The sequence below is a fragment of the Chelonia mydas genome, chromosome 12, assembly GCF_015237465.2.
Source record: "Chelonia mydas isolate rCheMyd1 chromosome 12, rCheMyd1.pri.v2, whole genome shotgun sequence".
NCBI lineage: Eukaryota > Metazoa > Chordata > Testudines > Cheloniidae > Chelonia > Chelonia mydas.
The window spans coordinates 458,146-479,974 of record NC_051252.2 but is presented as its reverse complement, the minus strand read 5'-3'; the positions used below and the strand labels follow the sequence as shown (position 1 = coordinate 479,974).

General features: G+C 46.1%; 1 protein-coding gene across 6 annotated transcripts; it reads left to right on the top strand.

The window, feature by feature from the left end:
- The first annotated feature begins 889 nt into the window (after nucleotides 1–889).
- On the top strand, nucleotides 890–20,703 carry TMEM170A (transmembrane protein 170A). Of its 6 annotated transcripts, none has more exons than XM_037878277.2 (3): nucleotides 890–1,026; nucleotides 14,018–14,119; nucleotides 16,152–20,703. In XM_037878277.2, exons 2-3 carry the CDS (start codon nucleotides 14,020–14,022, stop codon nucleotides 16,280–16,282), a joined length of 231 nt encoding a protein of 76 aa, XP_037734205.1. In that variant the 5' UTR covers nucleotides 890–1,026; nucleotides 14,018–14,019; the 3' UTR covers nucleotides 16,283–20,703. The 6 variants fall into 6 exon arrangements, with proteins under 6 accessions (XP_037734205.1, XP_037734203.1, XP_037734201.1 ...); XM_037878275.2 differs by having other exon boundaries at nucleotides 891–1,026; nucleotides 14,018–14,188; XM_037878273.2 differs by having other exon boundaries at nucleotides 979–1,182.
- The last annotated feature ends 1,126 nt before the right edge of the window (nucleotides 20,704–21,829 follow it).

The window sequence follows — 21,829 nt, the reverse complement described above, 5'->3', positions numbered from 1 at the left end:
GCTGTGCACTTTCCTGTGAGCCGGACGCCTGGGTTCTGTGCCCAGCTCCGGGAAGGGGGTGGGGTCCGGTGGATTAAAGCAGGTGGCCGTGAGCCGGACGCCTGGGTTCTGTGCCCAGCTCCGGGAAGGGGGTGGGGTCCGGTGGATTAAAGCAGGTGGCCGTGAGCCGGACGCCTGGGTTCTGTGCCCAGCTCCGGGAAGGGGGTGGGGTCCGGTGGATTAAAGCAGGTGGCCGTGAGCCGGACGCCTGGGTTCTGTGCCCAGCTCTGTCGCTGACTCCTTCAGAGGCTATGGGCAGGTGACTTTGCCTCTCCGCTCCTGTTTCCTTTGGGAATAATGAGACTGGCCCACCTTGCTAGGGGGGCCTGAGGTGGAATTAGCCACTGTCTGTGCAGTTGCCGCTCGGCAAGAGCCGCACCATTCAGACAGTCTGTTTCCAAGCCGCGATTGTACAAATGCTCGTAGGCTGATAACACACACAGGGCCCCGCGCCAACCAGCTCCGCTGCTCCCCTTATTGCCTTAAAAAGAGGCGGCCAGTTAATGACCTGCCCTACCCTCCTCCCCGGGCAGCACTTGGGCGGGGGTGGCCAGGCCCTGGCTGAGAGGAGCGGTGAGCCCGCTCCCCCGCCGCTATCCGCTCACGTCTGCAGCGGAGGGAGGCGCCGGTCAAAGCTGGAGGACCCGCGGGGCCAGGGGGGCCAGGTCTGCGGACAGTGCCTGCAGCCTGCGGCCCCCCGCGGCCGATCGGCTCTTAGCGCTGCCGCCGGCGTGGAGCAGCTTCCGAGCCACAGCGCTGGTGCGGCGCCCTCCGCCCGCGGGGGGCGCACTTGCGCTTGCGAGAGTGTCAGGGCGGGAGGCGGAGCCGAGCGGCGTCCCACCCCTCTAGGCACAGTGGGGTAATGGGCAGAGGCCCTTGTCTGTCATGGTGAGGGGCGGGACCCGACGGGCGATCCGCGGTGCGATTGGCGCACAGAGCCGTCCGTTCCGCCGGGGCGGGCTGACGAATTCCGGGAGGCCCTCTCAGGTGAGGCGCTGAGGCTGCTCCCTGCCCTTAATGGCGGCGGAATGGAGAGCAGCGAGCCGGGCGCGGGCGGGCTCCTGCAGCAGATCCTGAGCCTGCGCCTTGTACCGCGGGTGGACAATGGCACCCTGTACACCACCCCGCTGGTCAGCTTCCCAGGTACCGGGCTGGCCCCGCCCCTTTCCGGGACCCCGCCGCCCTTCCGCGTCCCCTCCGGGCCCTGGCTCCGGCCCCGCCCCTTTCCGGGACCCCGCCGCCCTTCCGCGTCCCCTCCGGGCCCTGGCTCCGGCCCCGCCCCTTTCCGGGACCCCGCCGCCCTTCCGCGTCCCCTCCGGGCCCTGGCTCCGGCCCCGCCCCTTTCCGGGACCCCGACCCGGTCCATTCTCCGGCCCCATCCTTCGGGACCGCAGACCCGCCCCCGCTTCATTTTCTGAGCCCATCGCTCCGGGACCCTGAGCTCGCCCCATGTTCCGGGAAGCCGGCCGCCGCCGCTCCCGCCCCGTCTGTTCTCCGGACCCAGCCCCGTCTTTCAGGACAGTCTCCAGCTGCGCCCACATCCGCCCCGGACCCGGACCCGGACCCGACCCTTCTCCCCCGGGCCCGATTCCGCCCCCGGGCCCGCCCCCCTTCCTCCATCAGTCTGTGTGTTCTGGTCACATTCTCTGTCTGAACTAAGCAGTGCCAGGCTCTGGAATCACAGTTTTCAGTGCTTGGCTCCAAGCCCCCCTGCCGTCTGTCCTTTAAGAAAGGGTGACCAGAACTGAGCAAATCTAATTGTGGCGGTGCTGAAACCATCAGCCAGAGCCTGCCCACAGGGCTCCTACCCTTGAGATCACTGATTAGGTGATGGCCACACTGGGAATCTTTTGTAAAATGCCCTATAGGTAGGTAAGGTTAGAGAACAGAATTGTGGCGTTTATTTGAGCATGAGCTTTCGTGAGCTACAGCTCACTTCATCGGATTAAACTGGTTAGTCTCTAAGGTGCCACAAGTACTCCTTTTCTTTTTACGAATACAGACTAACACGGCTGTTACTCTGAAACCTCTCCTAGAAAGAAGCTCATCAAATGGGTTTGCGTTGCCCCTAGATTCAAGCGAAACCCTGCCAGGCCTTCAGCAAGTTTTGAAACATGGTAAATGCCTGGGAAGCAGGTGTGAGAAATGGTGATTAAGTGTTCTTGGTGACAGTAATAGGTCAAGTGCAATCAGGCAGTGACTCCAACCTTTAAAATCGATTGATTGTGTCCCACACGCACCAGCCAACAAAACCATGCTTCTATTTTAAAAGCTGTAAGTAAAAACTGCTCCCTCCCCCTCCCCCCCAGCTAAATGAATGTGGGTACAAATAGGGGTCACTTGAATCAAAAGCTATTAGCCAGGATGGGCAGGGATGGTGTCCCTAGCCTCAGTTTGCCAGAAGCTGGGAGTAGGGGACAGGGAGTGGATCACTTGATGATTACCTGTTCTGTTCATTCCCTCTGGGGCACCAGGCATTGGCCACTGTCAGAAGACAGGATACTGGGCTAGATGGACCTTAAGTCTGGCCCAGTATGGCTGTTCTTATGTGCTTAATCCTCTTTATTATTGGTCCCCTGTATGGATGGATATCTTTGGCACTACAGTTGCTTCTCCAGTTTTCATGACATTTGACACTCCGTATAGAGAATGACATTTAAAATAGAGGGACAAGTTTACAGTGTGAGCAAAAACAGGCTGCAGACTTACAGTGTACATACAGGTTTCAGAGTAACAGCCATGTTAGTCTGTATTCGCAGAAAGAAAAGGAGTACTTGTGGCACCTGAGAGACTAACCAATTTATTTGAGCATGAGCTTTCGTGAGCTACAACTCACTTCATCGGATGCATACTGTGGAAACTGCAGAAGACATTATATACACAGAGATCATGAAACAATACCTCCTCCCACCCCACTCTCCTGCTGGTAATAGCTTATCTAAAGTGATCATCAAGTTGGGCCATTTCCAGCACAAATCCAGGTTTTCTCACCCTCTGCCCCCCCCCCCCCCCAACTCACTCTCCTGCTGGTAATAGCCCATCCAAAGTGACCACTCTCTTCACAATGTGTGTGATAATCAAGGTGGGCCATTTCATGCACAAATCCAGGTTCCCTCACCCCCCTCCAAAAACCACACACACAAACTCACTCTCCTGCTGGTAATAGCTTATCCAAAGTGACCACTCTCCTTACAACGTGCATGAAAATCAAGGTGGACCATTTCCAGCACAAATACAGGTTCTCACCCCCCCCCCTTTTTTTTTTTCCAAAAAACACACACACACAAACTCACTCTCCTGCTGGTAATAGCCCATCCAAAGTGACCACTCTCTTCACAATGTGTATGATAATCAAGGTGGGCCATTTCCTGCACAAATCCAGGTTCTCTCACCCCCTCACCCCCCTCCAAAAACCACACACACAAACTCACTCTCCTGCTGGTAATAGCCTATCCAAAGTGACCACTCTCCTTACAACGTGCATGAAAATCAAGGTGGGCCATTTCCAGCACAAATACAGGTTCTCACCCCCCCCCCTTTTTTTTTTTTCCAAAAAACACACACACACAAACTCACTCTCCTGCTGGTAAGTCTGATACATACAGTCTGTGTGTAGTTTGGAGCTTTGGAGTGAAGCCTTTTCTGATTATTACAGTATTGCTAGTTGAAGCAAGTGTAAAAAGGGGCTGCTCTTTGGTTAATTGTTGAGAGGCTAGACGCAAGGGTGGCTTTGCTTGCATTAAAAACTACTAGGAATCTCATTACAGGTTTGGTATCACTTCAGTCGCAAATGCAGGTTGTGTTTTACTGAACTTGGTTTCGTTCTAGAGAACAGTGAGAGGGAACTCGATTTTGTTTACTCAGTAGGAAGGCTTTTCTAACAGCGATCTCATTGGGGAATTTAAAAAAATAGTCTTTGGCTATTTCTCTAACTTCTACACTTGAGACCTTGTTCGCTGCAGTATTTAAGCTGCTTTTTTACTGTGGTGCTATATTTAAGTATATATGTCTCAAGATTCAAAGATCAGAAGGGACCGTTGTGATCCTCTAGTTTAACCTCCTGTATAACACAGGCCAGAGAACACCCCCCAAATAATTCCTAGAGCAGATTTTTTTTTAGAAGAATATTTAATCTTGATTTAAGAATTCTGTATTATTCTGAGTGCAGAATATAGAAGTGGCAAGTTTGCTTGATTAGTAAACAAAACAAGGAGTTACAGGTAATGCATTTTGTTTGAACCAACTCTATTAAAATCGGTAAGCTGTTACGACTCCAACTGCATTAAATAATGCATTAACAAAGCAATAGATGCATCGCTGTAGTGGCAAATTCAATTCAGAGGTACAATTGATAACTTTTTTTTGAGGGAGAGTTAATTAATTTGTAGCGCTTTTGTTATTTTAAAAAGATTAAGCAAGACTTGAAAGTGCATACCTATACAGAGCTTGGTATTGTAATACAATAATAAGTAATAAGACAAAGGAGAAGTACAGCAGGAGTTCCTCATTTCAAAGGATGTTTACAATAGCAACAGTGGTTCTCAAAGATCATCATTTTAGTCCTCTGGCAGAGCTATCAGGACGCCAGTCCCTACACTCAAAAAAAAAGTTTCCAGAATCTGTGGTATTAACACTTGTCACATTACAAGACTTTAAATTCCTTGCTTGGTTAACCTGAAATAACTTCTGCAGAAGTAGTACAGGAGTCCTTGTCAGCAAGCTTACAAGTTGAGTTCTGTTTCATCATGGGAAGAAAAACTCAGTCAGTTTTTCTGCCAACTTAATGTAACTGCTTCCTAATGATGCTTGAATCCAAGCTGTTGTCCTGGAGAGAGAGCTGCTTCTGAAGTACTACACTTACACAAGAGTAAAAAGTTGCCTTCTGTTTCTAGGCATCCCTATTGCTCAGGTTCAGAGGCAGCTATTCTCTAGAAGAACAGGTGCAGAGCTGGTTTCAGAATAGCAGCCATGTTAGTCTGTATCTGCAAAAAGAAAAGGAGTACTTGTGGCACCTTAGAGACTAACACATTTATTTGAGCATAAGGTTTCGTGAGCTACAGCTCACTTCATCAGAGCAGTAGTTGTCAAAGGATCAAAACAAATTGCAAGTAATAGCATAGATTGCATATTTATACCTGCCTCTGGAAATTTCCACTACGTGCATCCGACGAAGTGGTATTCACCCACGAAAGCTTATGCTCCAATACTTCTGTTAGTCTATAAGGTGCCACGGGACTCTTTGCTGCTTTTATAGATTTCTTTATTACTGTACTCTGCTGTTTGAGTCAAGGATGCGGTTTTCAAACAGCCCATGAGTGTTGGAAATCCAAGCTGTTAACTAATTTTCCAGCAGAAATCTAGCAGATAAATAACACAGGATCTTTATGCCATGGCACTTAGGTTTTTTTTCCTCTCGGGGTCAGTACTAGAATTTTTTTTAAATACTCAAATAAGATTTTAAGGGTGCCCTAGCACCAAAACTTGCTTCCATGTTGACTGTCTGGGTGAATCCATCTCCTATTTAGTCAGTTTACAAATACAACTTTTCCTTAATTGCCAGTCCTGCAAACTCAGCTGGGGATATGCAGGTCAAGATGGCTTCTATCTGGCTTGTGCATCATCACTAGGGCCCTAAATAATTCACAGTCCATTTTGGTCAATTTCATGGTCATAGGATTTTAAAATCATAAATTTCATGATTTCAGCTATTTAATTCTGAAATTTCACAGTGGGGTGCTGACACAAAAAGGAGTTTGCAGGGAGGAACAAGTTATTGTAGGGCATGTTGCAGTACTCCTTCCCTTACGTCTGCACTGCTGTTGGTGGCGGTTCTGCCTTCAGAGCTGAGCAGCGGGGGAGCAGTGGCTGCTGGCCAGGAGCCCAGCTCTGAAGGCAGAACCGCCACCAGCAGCAGCACAGAAGTAAGGATGGCCTGGTCTGGTATTGCCACCGTTACTTCTGCAGAGCTGGGCCCTCAGTCAGCAGCCGCCGCTCTCTGACCGCCCAGCTCTGAAGGCAGCAGCACATAAGAAGGGGTGGCATGGTATGGTATTGCTATCCTTACTTCTGCGCTGCTGCTGGCAGGGCACTGCCTTCAGAGCTGGGTGCCTGGCCAACAGCTGCCACTCTCCAGTTGCCCAGCTCTGAAGGCAGCACAGAAATAAGGGTGGCAATACCGTGAGCCCCCTAAAATAACCTTATAACCCCCCTGCAACTTCCTTTTGGGTCAGGTACCCCAATTTGAGAAACACTGGCCTCCCCTGTGAAATCTGTATAGTATGGGGTAAAAGCAAACAAAAGACCAGATTTTGCAGTCCGTGACGCATCTTTCATGGCCATGAATTTTGTAGGGCCCTAATCATCACCAATAACAAAAGCGACAGGTCACATCCTGCCTGCAAGGGTAGCTCTAGCCCTTGTCCTGAATGGGGTTGCATGAGTGTAAATGAGGGCAGAATTTGGCCCTGCGGTTGTTCCGCTCTGCACCAGCCAGCATAGAATCCAGCAGTAGTTGTGTTGACTCATTGACTGCTTTTTATTCCAATCGTGTTATTGTCACAAAACTGAGCAAGTCTGACTCTATACTGTGGGGAGCAATTTTCCTGCTAAGGAGGTGCTACCATTCTTATTCAGTGTCACTTTCAAGCTAGATCATGGTGTGCAATGCATAGGCATATCCCTTGGCCATGCTAAAGAAATTGCTCTCTTGATCTCTTCCTTACCTCCCCCCAACCCCACTAAGAAGGCTCATTTTCTGACAGAGATGCAGACCAGTGCAGTATTCTGTCTAGTTACTGCTTTTTCAGGTTCCTACTCCAAAACAATTCGGTGTTATTTTGATCTCCTTGCCGCATGGAATAAGTTTTGGTAGCATGAAGAGATTCAGAGAATTGTGCCTGTATCTTGGCTGCTATAATAAACAAATGATCAGATTGTAGACGCTCAAGGGATTATTACAGGGCTGTTTACTCTTGTGATACATCAATTCCAAAACTACAATGTAACTTTCAAATTGTTCTGAAGTTAGGGCAGGCATTTGTAATGGCCGAATGTCGTCTTAGCATTGCCATTCCCAATACGGAGCAAACTTCTGTAGCTGCGTGTAGTGAGGTCACAGCTTGGTCCCTTACATCATGGACCCTCTTAGGGTACATGGTCTATGTCTTGTTTCCTCTTAAACTCTTTAGAGCAGGAACTTTGTCATCCTATGTGTTTGTACAGCACCTAGCACAGTGGGAGCCCAATCCTGATAGGAGCCTGTTAGGGTTCCCTCCCCATTTTGAACTTTAGGGTACAGATGTGGGGACCCGCATGAAAGACCCCCCTAAGCTTATTTTTACCAGCTGAGGTTAAAAACTTTTTTAAGGCACAAATTCTCCCCCCCCACCCCCCTTGGGTGGGTACTGCTGCCCCCACCAAGTGAGTTAGACAAAGATTTAGGAAAATGACCACGTGGAGTTTCTGTTTCCTAAAATATTTCCCCAAGCCTCTTTACCCCCTTTTTTGGGGAGGCTTGAGAATAATACACCAACCAAATAGGGAGACCAGATTTTTAAAAAAACAGAACTTTATTATAAAGGAAAAAAAAGTAAAAGAAGCACCTTCGTAAAGTTAGGACGGAAGGTAACTTTACAGGGTAATCAGATTTAAAACACAGAGGATTTTCCTTTCGGCAAAACTTTAAAGTTACCAAAAAAAAAAAAAAAAAACCGCAGGGATAAACCTCCCTTTTAGCACAGGGAAAACTTACAAGCTAAAACAAAAGATAATTTAACGCATTTTTTGCTATTACTTACTATTTTCTTAGTATTAGATATATTATTTTAGTAGCAACTGGATTGCTTGCTTGGTCTTTTCTTTTATCTCCCAAGAGAATATCCACAGAGCCCAAAACAAAGCCTTCCCTCCACCCCCAGATTTGAAAGTATTTTCTTTTCCCATTGGTCCTTCTGGTCAGGTGCCAGCTAGGTTAATTGAACTGATTAACCCCTTACAGGTAAGGGAGGGATTTGATGCAACCCTTAGCTGTATGTTTATGACATGCACCCCAAATCACAGACTGTGCTGGACAGCCTACTTCACACTGGCTGTGATTTTTTTTTTGGAGCTTTAGGAGAAAACAGAGTTAATAAGACACATGCACCTTTAGATATACTACTGATTATATAAAAACGAACAATATTTTCCACATTTTAAGGACGATTTTAACCAGTTGATTTTAGGAAACTTTTACGGGAGAAAAAAGAAAAGGAGTACTTGTGGCACCTTAGAGACTAACCAATTTATTTGAGCATGAGCTTTCGGGAGAGTTCGTTAGCCACTTTGTTAGAAGCTCCCGAAATGTGTTGTATTTTAAAATTAAAATTTTGGAGAGCTAAACTTCACCGAAGAAGTTTTTTGTTATGATTCTTGATGTTATGAAGCCACTTTAGCCCAGCATCGTCGGTTTGCAGGTGGAAACGCCGTTCCCAAACGAATGGGCGTAGCTTTTTTAGAGTGTACACAATGGCGTAACATTTCTTTTTGCTGATTGACCAGCGGCTTTCCCTTTTAGACAGTTTTTTGCTGAGAAACACAACAGGATGGAATTTTTGATCCGGTCTTTCCTGCATTAAAACTGCTCCAACACCACGCTTGGATGCATCTGTGGTTACTAGGAAAAGTTTGTTAAAGTCTGGGGCCCTTAGCACAGGGAAAGACATGAGTGTTGCTTTAAGCTGGTTAAAGGCCTTCTGACACTCTTCAGTCCACTGAACTGCATTTAGCTGGGTTTTTTTGGTTAGGCCTGTCAGTGGGGCGGTGATTTAGCTGTAGTGCGGTACAAATCACCTGTAATATCCGGCCAAGCCTAAGAAGGATTGGACCTGTTTTTTTGACTTTGGGACAGGCTAGTTTGGATACATTCACTTTGGCCTCTAGGGGGTTGATAGTTCCTTGACGTACCTGGTGTCCAAGGTAAGTTACTCTGTTTAGGCCTATTTGACACTTTTTAGCCTTAACAGTTAGTCCTGCCTCTTATATGCGCTTGAAGACTTTTTGCAAATGCTTCAGGTGTTCTGCCCGTGAATTAGAAAAGATGGTCACATCATCAAGGTAGGTGACTGCAAATTTTTCCAATCCCACTAGGAGACTATTTACAAGTTTTTGGAAAGTGGCGGGTGCATTTTGCAGCCCGAAAGGGAGCACATGAAATTCATACAGTCCTACGTGGGTGATGAAGGCTGACCTTTTCTTGGCGGATTCTTTCAGCAGTACTTGCCAGTACCCCTTGGTTAAGTCTAAGGTAGAAATGAACTGGGCACGTTCCCAGTTTTTTTAATAGCTTATCTGTACGTGGCATTGGATAGTTGTTTGGGCGAGTTACAGCATTTAGCTTACGGTAGTCCACGCAAAAGCGTATTTCCCCATCCAGTTTGGGAACTAGAACCACTGGAGATGCCCATGCAGTGTTAGAGGGGCGGATTACGCCCATCTGTAGCATGTCCTGGATTTCCCGTTCTATAGCAGTTTTGGCTTGAGACACCCAGTAAGGTTGGGCTCTAATTGGGCAAGCATTACCTGTGTCAATGGAGTGGTATGCCCGTTCGGTCCGTCCTGGGGTGGCTGAGATCATTGGTGCAAAGCTAGTGCACAGCTTCTTGATCTGCTGTCGCTGCTTACGCCCAAGGGTCGTGGAGAGGTTCACCTCTTCCACGCCACCATCACTTATTTCTTCGCAGTAGACCCCTTTAGGCCACTTAGCGTCGTCTCCTCCCTGGGCTGTAAACTGACAAACCTTTAATTCTCTGGAATAAAAGGGCTTTAGAGAATTAACATGGTACGCTTTAGGGTTGAGGTAGGGAAAGCTATGAGATAGTTAACAGCTCCCAGGCACTCTTGGACCGTAAATGGCCCGTCTCACAATACTTTTATCTTATGGGCCTGGAGCTCCTTCGAGACCATGACCTGGTCCCCTACTTTGAAGGAATGCTTTCTGTCATGGTTATCATACCAGGCCTTTTGCTTTTCCTGAGCATCTTTTAGGTTTTTTCTTGCACGGGCTAAAGAGTCTCGGAGGGTGTTTTGTAGGTGGCTTACAAAGTTCAGAATGTTAGTTCCTGGAGAAGACGTAAACCCCTCCCATTGCTGCTTCACCAACTGTAATGGCCCCTTAACCTCATGGCCATACACAAGTTTAAATAGTGAAAACCCTAAACTGGGATGTGGTACAGCCCTGTAGGCAAAGAGCAACTGCTGCAACACTAGGTCCCAATCATTGGAGTGCTCATTTACGAATTTACGTATTATGGCCCCCAAAGTTCCATTAAACTTCTCCACCAGGCGATTTGTTTGATGGTGGTAAGGGGTGGCAACCAAGTGGTTCACCCCGTGAACTTTTCAAAGGCTTTTCATGATTCCTGCTAGGAAATTAGTTCCCGAATCCGTAAGGATGTTGGAGGGGCAACCTACCCTGGCAAACATATCTGTTAAGGCCTGGCACACACTTTTAGCCCTCGTGTTGCTTAGAGCTACTGCTTCCAGCCATTGGGTGGCAAAATCCACAAAAGTTAGGATGTACTGCTTTCCTCTGGGTGTCTTTTTTTTGGAAAAGGACCCAGAATATCCACAGCTACTCGCTGAAATGGAACCTCAATTATGGGGAGTAGTTGGAGAGGGGCTTTAACCTGGTCTTGGGGTTTTCCCACTCTTTGGCATACCTCACAAGACCGGACATAGGTAGAAACGTCCTTGCCCATTCCCTCCCAGTGGAAGAACCTCCCCAAATGGTCTTTGGTCCTGTTCACCCCAGCATGGCCACTAGGATGATCGTGGGCTAAGCTCAAGAGCTTGACCCGATACTTAGTTGGAACTACCAACTGTCTCTGAGGATGCCAGTTTCCTGGTGCCCACCAGAAAGAGTTTTCTTGTATAAAAGTCCTCTACCACAAACTGGGATCGATGAGAAGAGTTGAGAGGCAGTGGGTTGCTCTGTGCCGCCGTCCAAGCTCCCTGGAGGCTTTCATCTGCTTCCTGCTCTGCCTGGAACTGTTCCTCACTGGATGGTGGACCTGGGCTTGGTCCCTCGGGAAGCTACGCAGGGGACGGGGCGGGTTCCAGGGTTGGTGACCCGCTCTCCACGGGTGCGCTAGGTTGGGGTTCAGGCTCCGGTTGAGCCTCTTGCGCAGGTTTAACTGCTGCTGCCAGCGCGGGCTCGGTGGGGCCCTCTGGTGGTGGAGCAGTGGACGGGGTTGCAAGGGCTGGACTCGGTGCTGGCAATGGTTCTGGTGCTGGTTGCTCCGCCAGTTCCAGTTCTGGGCCTGGCTCTGGCTGGGTCTCTGCAACTGGATCCACTACGGCTGCTGCAGACGTTGACATGGGGTCTGGTTCCACCACCTCAGTCTGGGTCTCTGGTATCACAGACTGGGCCCTTGTAGAAGGCTCAGGGACAGAGCTATGTGTGACAGCTCGCTTAGCCTAGCTGCGGGTGACCATTCCCACCCTCTTGGCTAGCTTCACATGGTTGGCCAAGTCTTCCCCCAGCAGCACGGAACTGGGATAATCATTATAAGCTGCAAAAGTCCACATTCCTGACCAGCCCTTATACTGGACAGGCAACTCGGCTGTAGACAGGTCAAAAGAGTTTGACTTGAAGGGCTGAATCGTCACTTGGGCCTCTGGGTTGATTAAGCTGGGGTCCACTAAGGATTGGTGGATAGCCGACACTTGTGCTTCAAGTATCAGAGGGGTAGCTGTGTTAGTCTGGATCTGTAAAAGCGGCAAAGAGTCCTGTGGCACCTTGTAGACTAACGGACGTATTGGAGCATAAGCTTTCATGGGTGCATCCAATGAAGTGGGTATTCACCCACGAAAGCTTATGCTCCAGTACGTCTGCTAGTCTATAAGGTGCCACAGGACTCTTTCCCACTTGTGCTTCAGTGTCCCTCCACACGATAACCTTCTTCCCGCCCACACTCACAGTTTCCCTTCGCTCTGAAGGTATTTGGGAGGCATCTGGGCCTGAGGACCTTTGGTGTGACCCCGGTGCAATGAACTGTAATCTATTGGGGTTTTGGGGGCAGTTGGCCTTTACATGCCTCAGCTCATTATATTTAAAATATCACCCAGCTGACAGGTCATTGGGGTGGGGTGGGTTGGTGGAGAACGGTGTGGTGGGACGATAAGGTGTCTGGGGTTTTCCTTGGGGTGTAGTTGGGGCCTTAGGCTGTCCTCGGTGGTAGGGTGTGGTCTCGGGGTGTCCCTTCTGGTATCCACCCAAACTGCTACCAGGGTTGTTCCTCTTTGCTACCTCCACCTGTTTTGTTCTGATTTGCCCCGCCTTTTAGACGGTCTGGGACTGCTTGTATTGATCAGCATAAGAAGCAAGACTTTTTGCTGAGTCCATTTTCTTATCCCATAAACAATGTTGTACATCATCATTGGTCATAGTCAGGAACTGCTCCTGGACAACCAAATCACATATTCCTTCAAAGCTAGTTACATCCCTGCCTTTGACCCATTTATTTAACAGATCCTTTATCTGGTTTACATAAGCCACATTACTTAGTCCAGCCCCTCTCTTAAGGGCTCTAAATTTTACTTGGTAAGTTTCAGGTGTAATTTGAAATTGTTTCAAAACCAAATCCTTAAATTTACCATAGTTAAAAGCATCCTCAATAGGCATCTTGTTGAATATGTCCAGAGCTCTTCCAGTTAATTTTTCTACCAATGGGGTCATCTTGTGATCATCAGGAATTGCATGGACGGTGCACAGCCTCTCAAAGGTGAGGAAATACTCAGCAATATCAGTGGATTCATCATACTGCTGACATAGTCTCTCCCATTTGTGGATTTTTGGGGAAGTGGAGTCAGCAGCTGAAGGGTTTTGTCTCAACTCCATAACAGCCAGATCATGCTTCCTCTCCCTTTCCCTCTCCTTCTGAGCATGCTTCTGGGCCTCCATAGTTCTCTCATGGGCAGCCTCTTCTACCTCCCTAGCAGCTTTTTCTCTGTCCGTTTCTGCCTTCACCGCGCTCTTGTGGGCAGCCTCTTCTGCCTCCCTAGCAGCTTTTTTTCTGGGCACTTGTGCATCAATTTCCATCTGAGTTTCAGCTGTTTTTCGTGTCCTTTTAATATCCTGAGGTTTGTGCTTCTGGTTTAAAATGATCACACCTCTGCCACCATGTCAGGGTTCCCTCCCCACTCTGAACTTTAAGGTACAGATGTGGGGACCCACATGAAAGACCCCCTAAGCTTATTTCCACCAGCTTAGGTTAAAAACTTCCCCAAGGCACAAATCCTTTCTTGTCCTTGGATGGGTACTGCTGCCACTGCAAAGTGAGTTAGACAAAGATTTAGGAAAAGGACCACTTGGAGTTTCTGTTCCCTAAAATATCCCCCCAAACTCCTTCACACCCTTTCCTTGGGAGGCTTGAGAATACTACACCAACCAAATAGGGAAACCAGATTCTTAAAAAACAGAACTTTAGTATATAAAAAAAAAAAGTAAAAAGCACCTCTGTAAAATCAGGATGGAAGGTAACTTTACAGGGTAATCAGATTCAAAACACAGAGGATTCCCCTCTAGGCAAAACTTTAAAGTTACAAAAAAAAAAAGGGATAAACCTCCCTCTTAGCACAGGGAAAATTTACAAGCTAAAACAAAAGATAATGCATTTTTTGCTATTACTTACTATTTTTGTAACATTATTTTAGTAGGAGCTGGATTACTTGCTTGGTCTTTTCTTTTGTCTCCCAAGAGAACACCCGCAGAGCCCAAAACAAAGCCTCCCAGATTTGAAAGTATTTTCTTTCCCCATTGATCCTTCTGGTCAGGTGCCAACTAGGTTAATTGAACTGGTTAACCCTTTACAGGTCAGGGAGGGATATTATGCTACCCTTAGCTTTATGTTTATGACAGAGCCTTTGGTAGCGGCTGTTGTGTTCAGGTAGACGGTGAAGTGTCCTGTCTGAGTCAACTTTCTTTCTCCTTGCCTTGCAGAAATGTGGTATGGTGTATTCCTGTGGGCACTGGTGTCCTCTCTCTTTTTCCACATCCCTGCGGGATTACTGGCGCTCTTCACCCTCAGACATCACAAATATGGTAGGTTCATGTCTGTAAGCATCCTGTTGATGGGCATCGTGGGACCAATTTCTGCTGGAATCTTAACAAGTATGTTAGACTTTCCAAAGTACTCATTTGACTGATGGGTGTCTCTTGGTGAGAGTTCACTTCAGAAGCTTGTTGAAGTGGGCTGCTATTTCTTCCCCATGAGAAAGGAACTAACATCTCAAAGTAAGGGTCCTGCCCCATGTGCTTTAAGTTAGACCTTCCCATACAGTTTCTTAATGCTCTCTTTTTCTAGTGCCTTTCATGGAGGATTTCAAAACAGGCTCAAATGGAGCACAATTAACATTGAGCTGGATGATAAATGTGGAATCTAACTGTGGCACGTCTAGTCACTTTCAGACTTGAAATATATTTAAAATATTTTACAGTGATCTGTATGACAGGTTTCAGAGTAGCAGCCATGTTAGTCTGTATCTGCAAAAAGAACAGGAGTACTTGTGGCACTTTAGAGACTAACAAATTTATTAGAGCATAAGCTTTTGTGGTCTACAGCCCACTTCATCGGATGCATAGAATGAACATATAGTAAGAAGATATAGATATACATACATACAGAGAAGGTGGAAGTTGCCATACAAACTGTAAGAAGCTAATTAATTAAGATGAGCTGCTATTAGCAGGAGAAAAAAACTTTTGCAGTGATAAACAAGATGGCTCATTTAGACACTTGACAAGAAGGTGTGAGGATACTTAACATAGGGAGATAGATTCAATATGTGTAATGACCAGCCACTCCCAGTGATCTGTTTCAGAGTAGCAGCTGTGTTAGTCTGTATCCACAAAAAGAAAAGGAGTACTTGTGGCACCTTAGACTAACCAATTTATTTGAGCCTAAGCTTTTGTGAGCTACAGCTATTTGAGCTATTTATTTATGCTCAAATAAATTTCTTAGTCTCTAAGGTGCCACAAGTCCTCCTTTTCTTTTTCCCAGTGGTCTGTATGTTTGCCTGAAACTGAACAAAGGATTCTGAGTCATGGGCACAAAAGATTCTGGTCTGCAGTGTCCCACAACTCATTGAATAAACAGTTTATATAAAGAAGCCCCATACAATACGCCATTCAATGAGGCATTAGCAAGGTTTTATTATTACCCCATTTTACTTCTGGACTGTGATTGGTATCACATTGCAATGAATGTGTAATGTGCTACTGCTGTCCTTCATAGCATCCAGTCCCGCATTCTCTCTCTGTCTGCCGTACTCCCACCTTGTACTGGGAGTATATATCTGTCTCAAATAAAATGTTTTGCATTTTCGCAGTGAAATCCCTTCCATTGCCCCAGGTCCTTCTGTAGTATCCAGTCTCCTCTCCTGTCGGAACCTCTCTCTACTTTCCTTAACTTGTGAGGATGGTAAACAATGCATCCGGCACATGTGTATATGTATACCACCTATAGTAGAACCTGCCAACAGTGATCACCTATAGGATAATAAAATCGCAGTACCTCCATGTTAATTGTGGTGTTGTGACAGTCTGATAGGGTGGCTGGGAAACTAAACCCTCCTTTGGTGGCTGTTAAGTGTGGACAGGGCTGTTCCATAGTTAAAACTACATTAAAAGAACGCTGACATGTCTCGCTAAGAACTCTGTGCTGTTGTAGGCATTAATGAAGTGAACAGTTGGAGAAGAAAATGTTGAAATCAAGACTCTAGTCTTAACTGCTGAATAAAGAGAGCAATTCTTTCCAACTACTTAGTTTTTAAAATGTACTTCAAGTGTTTGGTTTAAACAGATGTCTGGTTAATGACTGGAGACTTTACAAAGACCAGGCAAAATTTTGTTTATATTGCTTTTTGCAAGCACAGTTATTTGCTAGCATGATTATTTTCTTTTATTTAGATGTAAAACTCCAGTGTATTCAGTGGTTTGGACATCTAAATAACCAAAGCTGAACATACAAAAATAGACCAGACTGTGAGATTGGCCCTTGCTGTCCATTCCTGTGTATGACTAAAAGTTTCTATCTCAAACTTGCCATAGCACATTAATGCTCTTTTCTTATCAGGTGCAGCTATTGCTGGAGTTTACAGAGCTGCTGCAAAACAAATGATCCCCTTCGAAGCACTTACTCTAGGTGTGGGGCAAACGTTCTGTGTGATGGTGGTTTCCTTCTCACGGATTTTAGCAACTCTATAGCATTCCTCTGGAGACTTGAGTCTGAAGATCGAATCGGGAGGGGAGAAGATTTCGACTGCGTGGCAGAGGTAGTCCATGAATATGGCAATTTTTCAATCTCTGGGCAGAAAACAGCATGAGACGAAGATCCTGGACATACCTGGAAGGTGTTATGTGTCTGGTTTTCTAAAGGCCTGGTTCTGTCGCTGATTTGGTAGCAGAATGATTTAAACTAGGGAAGAGATCTAATCTGAGGGGGTATGCACTCCAAATGAAGTTCCTCAACACAATGTTGGTTTGTTTAAAATTGGCTTCTCTAAAGTACAAAAGCAGGCACAGTAAAAAGGCTTGTCTTGATTTTCTTGTAGCACAGCTGTGTCCACGCTTCCCTGGAAAATAAGGGGTTAAATATTTCACAGATGCTACTGCAAGCATTATCATCTTCAAACCAGAATATACTGTTTGATCAGTCTTCAGTCTGTTGTAGACTTGGTTGAAACTGAAGCTAATTTATTAACATTTATTTTGTTACATTTTGGTAACATTAAGTGCCAAGGTTTTTTGGGGGGAGAAGTCATAGGATGCGCGGGGGGGAGGGCCGGCTGCTGGGGTTAGTAGCGTTTAGTATAATGTTGCAAAAAATGAACTGTTATAGAAACAGAAAGAATCCACAATGTGACATAGAGAGGTTCTGCTGTAGAAATGTTACTACTGAGTGACCTGGCAGGTACAGAGTTCAGTGAATGCTTTGACCTCTCGCTACTTTACGCTTTGTGATGAACCTTTTTAAAACACTTTTTAAAGACGTGAAATGCAGTTTTTATGAGCTATATTAATTGGCCTTTCTGCCCACCCCTTCCCCCCCCCCCCCCCCCGCCTTTCTAATGATAAGTGTTGGGTTTAGTGGGGGAGCAGCAAAAGGAAACATCATTTTAGATACTTGGAAATGGAAATTACAGTGAAATTACCAGCCACCATATACCTTCTGTTAAGGCAGCAAATTCTGGTGAATGACCACTACCCCAGCAACAAGTAGTTTTAAATCATATGTGTATCCCTCTTGATCTCCATGCCTTGAAAAAGCCTGACTTTGATTAAGCTTTTGTTAGTTCTCCCTTTAAGTACTTAAAGTCTTAACATGTTTACAGTGGCATGAAGGTAATTCAAGTTTTAATTTGATGTTATAATAATCAGAGGTCCAGAGATTTAGAATTCTGCATCTGGCTTCCATGAGTCACAGCATGTGCCAGCTGTGTGTCAATGGGCCACTTGCACATCCTCCATTCTAAATATCTGGGCCTAACCATCTCTGAGATGTCTCTGTAGATTGGATGCCTCTTGGGGGGTCCCAGAAAGTGCCTGGGTGATTTGCCCTTCCTTCAGTGACTAGTACTTCCAGGAAACATGATCTCTTCTGTCCTTTCTTTGTTTTTTAAGAAAAGGATTTTAAACTTCTTTCACTCTCTGCCCTTTTGACAGAAGCACTTGTGCAGTAAGGGCCCTTGTACAGCCATGTGCTTTCTGTGTTCTCTAGGGCCTGGGGACTAACCCTAAGCATTCCTTTAAGGCTATGTAGCCATGTGCAGCTTCCCCGCTGTTTGTCATGGTGCCGAGGGCAATGTATTTGCATTTCCAGATCCACTTGCTACAAGGGAAGCATCAGATGTGTCCATTAGTAGGGCATCTGCTCCTCAGGAGACACTTAAAAATCGTTGATTTTTTTTACTGAACTTGTTTTTAATTATTTTATTGGCAAACCAGATTGCCTTTTACATCTAAATTCCTGCTTCCTTTTACAATAACACCCATCACTTCCTCCTTACCTAATGACATCTACCATAAACAGCCAGAAGAGAGGTATTGCACTTTTCGCAGCATAATTGTCCTAGCATAATAGTCTTATATTGCCCATCAACGGTTACCTGGAGAGGCAGTTTATTGTGATGAGGCCTTCCTAGAATCGGTCTAATGCTGACTGGTCTAGTTTTAATAAAAAAAAAATACAAGCTGTGGGGTAATCTGAGAGAGGCTTTCATGTGAATGCCTAGTCTTTAGGTGGCAAAGCTTCAAATTAAATGTAACTGCTGTTGTAACACACTGAACACCAAGTAACTTGTACTAAGCACTGGGAATTCTAAATGTATCCTACATGTGTTATGCTGCATGGACAGGGCTGTCATTATTACCCTTGTATCTATCTCTCCTAGTGGCTCAGGCTTGGGTTATTTTAGCCACCTCAGACTCCTTCCCAAGAGTCTGAAAGGAGGAAAAGCAGTCTAAAATGAGCTATGTAAAAGTCACCTTATATCCTGTCCTCTTTCCCATTTATCTCGAATATCTGCACAGCATAGCCCATGTCCTAAACACAGCTTGCTTTGCAGATGATCCTGAATTTTGTTGGGTACAAAATTCCTTCGTCTATAAAAGTCTTGTGCCATGGGGCTCTTGTCAGGTACACTCAATATCTTAGAATCTTTTCTTTATGGGGGCCACTAGAAACTGGCGTTCCAGACATTTGCAGTGACCCCTGTGCTTGTGTTCCCACCCCGTGTTTGGATTCCTTCAAGAGCAAGGATCATACCCCATGGGAGAGCTTAGCAGAAAAGGCTTCATGATATTCTGACATGAAAGAGCTGAGAATCTGCAGGTCTCACATGAGGACAATCCAGAGGGATAAATGAAGCTGGAGAGCAGATGCCCTCATCTATACAGTCAGTTTTGTTGAACCAGCAGTCCCCAAATCCAGAGGGTTGGAGAGGAAACTTTGTTGTCCTGCTGCTGACTCTTCCTGTAGGGATGTGAAGGAAGCAGTGGTGGGAGGCGGGAGCTGGTGCCAAAAAGTTCTCCTAAAAGATCTCTCAGCTTACAGGTAGCGCACTGCTGCTTTCCATTGCCACTCACTAGCAGAGGGCATCTTTGTGCTTTTGACCATTAATTGCTGTGGTTCGAACTTGAATGAAACAAACTCATAATTATGAGCTAGAACAAACATGAAATTAAAATGGCTTAGAGCAGTGGCTCTCAAACTTTTTTACTGGTGACCCCTTTCACATAGCAAGTCTCTGAGTGCGACCCCCCCTTATAAATTAAAAACACTTTTTTTATATATTTAACACCATAATAAATGCTGGAGGCAAAACAGGGTTTGGGGTGGAGGTTGACAGCTCGCGATCCCCCATGTAATAACCTCGTGACCCCCTGAGGCGTCCCGACCCCCAGTTTGAGAATCACTGGCTTAGAGCAACTGGAAGACCTAGAAGCTGTTCTATTTTCTACCTATTTAATTTCCTTAACTACCATTTATCTGTTCACCTTAAAGAGTGTGAATATGCATCTTCAGTAGGCATTGAGTGTTGAATGATTTGTTATCTGTAGTGTTTATCTGAATTTGCCCAGGTCCAGTGAATTTTTCAGGGAGCGGTCTTGTAAAGGTGACCAATCAGGTCTTATCAAATACTGAGTCCCAGGGGCAAGGCTGTTCATATTATTTTAGTGATAGGGGAAACTTCATGAGTGCTCTGCTATCTTCAGTGTTCTCTGGTCGTATTCTCCACACTCTGTTGAAATGCAGAAGACTACAGAGGAGACATCCTTCTCTCTCCTTTCCCACGCAATAAACCTAACCCAAAAGAAGAGCTTTTGTGCTGATGTAACAAATCCATTATTAAAAGCAATGTCTGTCTTCCACCCCCACCATCAAATGTGCTTGCTCAGTTCCTTAATGTCCTTTTTAAACTTTAATTAAGCAAGTAGAAGAAGCTCACAGTTAATCTTCAGCTGGTATGAATGGACGTAGCATCACTGAAATAAATAGGGCTATGCTAGTTTACAAAAACTGAGGATCTGGCCCTCAGCCTGTACATAAAAATATTTACTGGGAGGCAGGGAGGGACTGAATCTTAAGAGCCAGTGAAGACACTGTAATAACAGTTCATGCCTAGAAGGTAGCTCTTTGTCACCAACTTTTTATCACAGGTCTGTGTAGCTGTTGCATGGGGCTGTTAAAATGACACAGGCTTGTTTGGGTGCAGTGCAATTCCCACTGCATCATGGGGCAAAATGACCACAACTAGCAAAGAACTTGTAGAAAAATGTGAAAGCATAGGTTCTGTTGCCTGACTGTTGAAGGTGCATTTCACCCTAGTCCAGAGAGACTGATCAAAGGCTTAAGTGAAGCAAAAAGCCTGTCAAGAGGCCTTCTGCCCTGGAGTCATTTTATGCCTGGAGCAGAGGTTCATGGTCCTGCTGTTCATGCGTGTGCACATACTGTGTGCTGGTTTGAACCAAATCAGCCTCCCTTTCTATCTCACTCACTGCTACAGCCAATATGAACAAATTTTGTATAACAGAAAACAATGTAAAAGTAAATTCTATTTTTCTACTGACACTTCTAATGCTGGTGTAGCTGTTTACCAATAAACTCTAATGATCGCTGTGAAGCAGACCTGTGTACATCCTCTTTGTAAAGCAGTGGGAGGGTGGATAGTGGTGCTTCACATTCAACTGTTTCCTGTTGCTTTGTCTTAGTGAGCTAATATAGATAGAGCATTAGGTGAATTTCCTGGTAAAAGTCCAATTTGTTGTCTATGGAAATCCACACTATCTTCCCGCCGTGCCTGGAGTCTGTTATTTCAGTAAGCTCAGCTGGATTGTGCACAGTTAATTTGGTGTCTATAACTGCTGTTGTAATACTTTGTTTTTCATCAGAGGCTCTCCAAATGCTACACAAGGGTCAGGAAGCGTGGGGGGTGATGGGGAATGAGACTAAGTGATGTGCCCAAGGGCCCACGAGGTTAGTGGCAGAGTTGTCTCCCCTCTAACTACTAGGCAATAATTTCCCTTAAAAGAAATGTCCTCCTTGTGTCCTGAACCCATAACCTGAAAGGCTTCATTGTAGGACTGAGGAGAGAGACTCAGTAACAACGCTAGTTCAGACAGAGATGTTTATTCATGAGATGCAGATGGGTGCTAGGATGTCCTGTGTACGCTGCTGGTGAAATCATTCCTGTAGGCCAGGCTCTCATCATGGCACAGTTCTTTCTGTCCAGTCCACTATGATCCTGTGGTGTTTCTCAGAGAGGGTGGAGAGCACTTTCAGAATTCCCTGCATGCTGTCCTCCACCGTCCTCTCTGCCTGCAGCAAGCACACAAAAGGGGGAGAATGAAACTCCACTCATGTTTGAAGCACCCGCCCCAGGAAAGTGGGTTCCTGGCCTCGATGGCAGCTCGCCCACACCTTCCTGTGCTCGCTGCTTCCTTCCGGGAACACAGCTAGCAAATCCAGGCTGTTGCTGGGGGGCGGGGCCAATAGTCACCTTTCTGGAAGGAAGGGGGAGCATAGATCTTGTGAAGCTGTGTGTGGGGAGGTGGAAATAGGGACTGGAGGAGAAGCTGCAGTAGCTGCTGGACCTCCCAAAGTTGGAAGCTGATCAAGTTCTCATGGCCAGGTAGAGGCACAAATAAGAACAGGGGTTGAAGGGGGGAGAAATATTTGGGGGGGGGGACAAAAGGACATGGGGACACAGATGAGGCAGGACGGGGGATGCAGCTGGAGCACATGGGACCCAA